The sequence below is a fragment of the Cajanus cajan genome, chromosome 11 (genome assembly GCF_000230855.2).
Source record: "Cajanus cajan strain Asha chromosome 11, NIPB_CcT2T_4, whole genome shotgun sequence".
In the NCBI taxonomy this organism is placed as follows: domain Eukaryota; kingdom Viridiplantae; phylum Streptophyta; class Magnoliopsida; order Fabales; family Fabaceae; genus Cajanus; species Cajanus cajan.
The window spans coordinates 34,097,435-34,104,322 of NC_138527.1; the positions used below are offsets into that span (position 1 = coordinate 34,097,435).

The 6,888-nt window shown below is 29.9% G+C and overlaps 1 protein-coding gene across 1 annotated transcript; it reads left to right on the forward strand.

The window, feature by feature from the left end:
• The first annotated feature begins 1,321 nt into the window (after nucleotides 1-1,321).
• Nucleotides 1,322-5,812, forward strand: LOC114916042 (uncharacterized). Its single transcript, XM_029271942.2, has 7 exons — nucleotides 1,322-1,643; nucleotides 1,773-1,973; nucleotides 2,222-2,500; nucleotides 3,097-3,199; nucleotides 4,055-4,173; nucleotides 4,337-4,441; nucleotides 4,769-5,812. The coding sequence occupies exons 1-7, from the start codon at nucleotides 1,455-1,457 to the stop codon at nucleotides 5,447-5,449; spliced, it is 1,677 nt and encodes a 558-aa protein (XP_029127775.2). The 5' UTR covers nucleotides 1,322-1,454; the 3' UTR covers nucleotides 5,450-5,812.
• The last annotated feature ends 1,076 nt before the right edge of the window (nucleotides 5,813-6,888 follow it).

Here is a 6,888-nt window from a genome sequence, read left to right on the forward strand (position 1 = left end):
ATTCTTTTAATTTTGAAATATATTTAATATTTGTATGTTTTAAATATTTATATATAATAGTATATATATATATATATATATATATATATATATATATATATATATCATTTTTACTTAAATAATGAAACTGTTGTTTATTATACCGTCACTTCTGTTATCCTCCATGCGTTTCTTTGCCATTCTTTATTTTTGGATTTTAGATTTTACCTAGTTTTTGAATTTTTCAACTTTTCTCTACTAGTTTGTTAAATATCTTTATTTTTTTTATCTCAACAAGTTTGAATTTTAAGTATGTAGTAGCTATGTTGAATATTTGGAATGAAAGTTTTGTTGTCTATATATTAATTATACTCAACTTAAATAGGATTGTCTCCTATTTTGTAGTTTATAATAAATTTTAACAAATGAGGGTAAATGTATTAAGAGGAATGTATTAGAGTTGTTTTTTTTTTAAATATCAATTCATATTCTTATCCAATTTTATTATTACCTAATTTTATTATAACTATTTATCTTTGTCTATTCTGCTAAAAAAAACTTATTTTATGTTGTATTATGTACACTTTTCATCTTATCTTCTCTTCTCTATTAATCATAGAATATATAGTAAAACTGCATGTTATTATAAATATCGCTATATCCCTCCAAAATTTCATGTCTTTTTTTTTAGGATAATGATCGATAAATAGTACAAAATAATTTGCATGAAAGTTGACGAATAAATTGTGACCATCAGAATATTTCTTGATTTCAACTTATTTTAATATTTATTTACTTTAAATTTTCTAATCACTGCCCACTTGTTTTCCTATTACTTCGTGCATCAATTATTCATGCTAAATAGCAGTGTTTTTTTTCATAATTATATTAGTAATACAAAATATCTTCTAAATTCATAAAAAAATATATCTAATAATTTTATTAATGATAATTTTTATTAGATATTTAACTGACCATTTTAGTGAAATTTCTATATTTTAATCACGTTTTCTCATCTATAAATAAGATTTAAATTCAAAACTTTATTCAAAAAATCCAATTTCATTAATCGGTCTCGAATCACTGACGCGTTAATATTGCCTGTATAATTTCACGTCTTAATTCAGTAAAATAAGTATCATCGATGACCTAAAGATACAAAGGAAAAGGTCTCGTCAACTTTAAAAAAAATGTTGCTATTGCATGGAATGGAGAGTTGATTTAAACTATATGATGGTGTCTCATATTTTATGGATTAAATTGTCTCGAGATTCGATTTTGCCTCGAAAAATCAATTTTGTTTCATTATTTGGTAGTTACAATTTTTTAAAGTAAAACCAAGGTTGTCGATCGTGTCACTCACTGTCCTATAAAATGAGGTGACATTCTCGTTTGCATGCAGTACGCTGAGACTCCAACTTGAAGGATTATCTTTATCTTCTTTGTTGTTTCATTTTCCTTTCTTGTTGCCAAAAATGTTGGCGTCGAAAGTGCTTAGGGGTGCTGCACGGAAGCTGGAACGGAGGCCAGCTGAGGCACCCAAAAGTTTGATTGACATAGTGCTCACCTTAGCAGAAGCCATGAGGTTTGGTTATGCCGAGACACTTGGCAAGTGGCACCTCTTAGACTTACCAAGAGCAATCCTTTACTCTATCACCGACAGGGTACTTACATTTCCATTTAATGATGTTGCAGTGTGTGTGTGTGCATGCTAATTCTTGGTTCTTAATTAATGTCAAAGTGAACTGTCCTTATCCTTAATTATTGGAGTGTGACTATTGTATTGTACGTAGCGTAAGAAAACAATTGCAATGGAATGTGATGAAAGAAGTGATTGTATACAACTGAAGGACCCCGAAATGTTGAAGGACTTATATGAGCTCAAAAAATGCTTGACACGGACCATGCTTTTCAGCAAAAAAAGGTTTCGTGCCTTTTTATCTGTTGCTGGATTTACCATGGAAGATGTCCTCAAAAGGAAGAGAAGAGCTCGGGTACGTTCAGTTTCTTACAATTTTTCCCCACTATTGCAAGAAATATCTTTTCAGTGGTTGAATAAAAAGTTTAAACTTGTATTGTTAAAAGAACAAATCTAACATTGGTTCTAGTAATTAATAGAACTTGTTATTTAAAGATGCATGCGTATAACCTTGCATTGCATCTTACTTTCAGCCGCAAGTGTTTCAGGAGATTATTTTGTAGCCACGCATGCAGTTTGACTGAAGAATATTTTTTTTGTCAGATTCTAAAGCCAGCTTTCACAGTTATACGTGATAGAGAATCAAAATGTTTGTTGGTGTTCATCCGTGGAACTCGTAGCCTAAAAGACACGTTAACAGATGCAATCGGTGCCCCCGTGTCCTTCAAGCACTTCATTTGCAGTGATGGTGTGCTGAAGAGGAGCAACATGGTTTCAGGACATGGACACCGTGGTATGGTTGCTGCAGCTCGTTGGATTAAAGAACGCTGCACTCATAAACTACTCGATGCTCTTCGTGAAAACCCTGGTTTCCAAATCAAGGTATTGTTAGCATGTTAAAGTATCTTGGAAAACCATTGGTTTTCAAGAAGATATAAGTATATCTCAATCCTATAAAAATAATAGATAAGAATGGAATTGTTTCTCATTTGCATATTTATTGTGTTTGTTTAATTAATTAATGTCGAATTTTTAATACACTCTCTCACACCAATCGAGAAGATTAGATATTTTAAATACAAAATTTATAAGATTATAAATCTACATATAATTTGATAATGATCTATTAACAGATAGTTAATCTAATAAGCCCAATAAAAAATTGTTAGCAGTAGGTCTAATATATTTTTTAGAAAATAAATCAACTAATGAAATAATTATAATATTATATGGTATTTTCATCATCATGTTCACCCATTAATGAAAAATTAGAAAAACTATTGTACTCCCGTATTCATTTTATTTCTTTAATTTATTCCAACTTTAATTGTATGTTTTCACTTCAAATGCAATATTCTTGCTTCAACAATTTATAAATTAAAATTATGCATTCTTTTCATTTAATAATGTAACTCAACCTATATTTGACATTTTTTTATATAGTTATAACATAATTATAATAATCTTAATTTCCATAGGTCGTTGGGCACTCGCTTGGTGGTGGTACTGCTGCACTCTTGACATTTATGCTTAGAGAAATAAAGCAGTTCTCTTCATGCACCTGTGTCACGTTTGGCCCAGGCATGTGCTTATACTAACTTCTTTAATTTACATATGAAGTTTTAATTTGTTCGAGATTGAGTTACTAATTCAATGGTTTTTTACTAATAGTGTGTTAAACTGATACTAAAGATGTAGTTGTATAGTATACGACAAACTCAAATTTTGGGTAGCTAGGTGGAGAAGATAATATTTTTTTTATATCATTCTGAAAAAATAATTTTTTTTTTGGAAAGCCCAAGTAGCTTGGGATATGAAAATGTTATTGGGAAAAAATCTTTTCATATTGAATTTCAATACGACAAAGTTGTGTCAGAAAATTTATTCCATCTTTCTTCCGGCAAATATAAAATAGAGGTATCAACAAAATTTCTCAATATTGCATGTCACATGTACGTTCCAATTTATCACTACAAGAAAATTGTTAATTGTTATATAGTGAAACATATCCTATAGTGGCACTATATATGTCACTAAAAATTACATTTATCCACATAAAAATTATAATATATGTTGGTATATTATTAAAAAGTATGAGTATAGATTATAGTGACATATAAAATATGTTGCTAAATCTCATTAAAAATTAATACTAAAATTGTATATAACTATATGTCAAATAGATATATATCTATATATATACATTTTTTTGTATGTTACTATAAATATAACTTTCTGAATAAAAATACTGCATATATCATGTGTGTAAGAATCCGTTTCCGAATATTTTGAAAATTTAAAGTGAAAAAGAATTCCTATTAAAATTATATATAAATTAGTTTTAACTTATAAGAAAAAAACTCAACTTAATTATCCCAATAAAGACCTTACAATCATAATTGCTAAGTTTTTGTTTGACGATTGTAATTTTTGCAGCTGCATGTATGTCATTCGAGTTAGCGGAATTCGGAAAGCCTTTTATCACTTCCATTATAAATGGTTATGACATGGTGCCTACGCTGTCAGCTTCTTCTGTTCATGACTTCATTGTTGAGGTGCTCAAACTAGTAACTAAGATAGCTTTAACAAATGTTAAATTATGTTAATTGCTTAATTATATTTTCTATAATGTTATCCGTTAGAAAATGATTTGTGTTTTGCTCTAGTTAGCTTTTATTAGGTTGTTCACTATATATAATATTGATCGAATATTTACAGGGTCGAATTAAGCGCAAAAAATTCATAACTGCAATTGGATCTCATATACCATTTGCATCTAGTGCGAAAGCCATCGCAGATCGTACAATATCCCGTGGCACCCAGGTAGAATATTCAAGCTTCCCTTGTTTATGTTTGACATCACATTCACTACACTAAAGAGTTTCATCATGCAGTTATCAACCATACATAATATGATGAAACTATACATTTATCCATTACTCGTAACATACAAAAGCAACGGTTGTTGCCGTTTTTATAATTTTATATCTACTTTTTGCATACAAAATAATTTTTCATATAATATACAAATTTTAACACGCATACTATTTTGGTCATTTTTATCATTATACATCTAATTTTCCCCACAAAATTTTCATATAATATACATATTTTAATTATTTTACTAGATATTTTTCTTTACACATGAAGGTTCTGATGAAGCATAAACAAAGAACTCGCTCACTATTATCTTGGTCTCGACATGAGAACAATGTATTGTCAAGCTCTAAATCAGATAACTTGGCAGAAGCTTCACGACCAACCAATACAAATTATGAAGTTGTTGAAGAGATAATAATCTCAGAGCATACAAGTGATGAAGATGGATCTAAATCCTCTAGTGATGGATCTGACCTTGATGATGAAGAGGAACAAATCATATCTGCTGCTCAGAAAATTACTACTCCCACTATCTCTGACGATGAATTGTTGAATCAATTTAAGGACCTTGAACTAGAGACACAAGATGATATCCCGAGTGTTCATGCCAAGGAAAAAGAAGAAGCCATGACCAAAGACAATGACCAATTTGTTCATATCGAAGAAAGTGTTGGCGTAGTCCCAACAAGTTCAGACAACTCGGGTACACATCCTCTTTATCCTCCAGGAAGGATCATGCATATTATCCCAGCATCTTCGCTTGCAAATTCTAATTCAAACCATCATGATCTTGAGAAACATGTCTACTTATATGAAACATCTAGACAACTGTATGGAAAGCTCAGACTTTCAAGGGGGATGATACTTGATCATATGACAAGCAAGTATTTGAAGGTGTTACAACAACTAATCAATCAACTAGAGAAAGAGAAGCTCCAATATGATGGATGATGAGACAAAGAGTCAATAGCAAGAAATGGAGTGATATTCAGTACTAATTGGCTTGTGGAACCTTAAAAACTCTTGATTATGGAACCTTAGAACCTCTTGATTGTGGGACCTTAAAAACTTTGAGTTTTTTTTCTTTAGTTATCGTGTTTGTTGTGTGTATTAATTGTAATTCTTACTAAGTCTCAGCCTATAGCACGTTATAACGACTTTTCAATAATGAGACTTAGTTTGGTGCTTGTGTGTTTTGGTGGAGAAATTATTAGGTGGTTTTCAAGCACAAAATTTCTAATTACTTTTTATATGTGTTGTGTATTGAGTAGACTACTCATGTCTCTACAATAATAAGATATTATTTGATTTGGACTTAAATCCTTATAATTTTATTTTGGACATCAGTCAAAAAGTCTCTCAACAATGGAAACATATGTGTGTGTATAAATTAATTCATGTCTTTCTTGTTTGAAAATGATATGAGACTTTACTTATATTTCAACGATCTTCTCTCAAACAAAGGACAATAGTCTACCTTCTTGTAACGGAAGCTAATTCATGAGTATTATCTAATGGTAGGCCATAGAGCTCAATTACACTTTAAATACTTGCATCATCGTTTCATCATTAACTCACGATATTAGGACACATCTCTTAACCATTCATGTTACCAAAAAGACTCTCCTCCACATTGACCCACTTTTAGGAAGACTTTTGAAATAAGAGATTTTAATTATACTTAGATCTACCAACCAACTCTATCATACTTGTTGAACCGGTCGGTCACCTAGTTGACCATTGACTCTAATACATTGTTGTACACCAGGGTGATCACACACACATATCTCTTCAATGACAAATATATTATTCACTTTGGATCTAAGTCCTCACAATTTCACTTTTAAATGTCACCCAAAATGCCTTTTAATAATAGTGACATATATGTATGTATAAATTCATGTTTATTTTTTTTATTTGAACGATGTAAAATTTAACCTGTATCTTAACAATATAACATGTATCAAGTGTTATTAATTTCTTTTCATAAATTAAAAATTTTAAATACATTTTATATAATAATTGATTGAATCCATAGTCACGTAATAATTCTAAACAATCTAATAAATTCTCGTTTTACTGAGATGAAAGGTTTAGTTACGAAGGTTGTTTGGTGTTTATGTCATTTCTAGTGTGATAAATAACAATAATTATAAGAATTTTATATATCATCTAATTAGAATAAAAGGATAAACGGAAGTCTCGTAGCCTCCTCAAAATTCGAAACTCAATGACATTTAAAAAGTAAAATAATTTAGATATTAATGTTTGATAAAACCTTAAAAAAATGTTTAAGAAAAATAACTTTTGTCATACAAGGCGTGGGTAATTGATGAAGTACTGATGTATAATATAGCCATTGGGAAAAAGGATTATATTGCCCAGCATGT

Bases quoted from the DNA above. Each gene is read 5' to 3' on its own strand.
- LOC114916042 (XM_029271942.2), top strand. From the start codon at position 1,455: ATGTTGGCGTCGAAAGTGCTTAGGGGTGCTGCACGGAAGCTGGAACGG. The intron at 1,644-1,772 runs GTACTTACATTT...TATTGTACGTAG, and splicing joins TTTACTCTATCACCGACAGG to CGTAAGAAAACAATTGCAAT. The intron at 2,501-3,096 runs GTATTGTTAGCA...TAATTTCCATAG, and splicing joins ACCCTGGTTTCCAAATCAAG to GTCGTTGGGCACTCGCTTGG.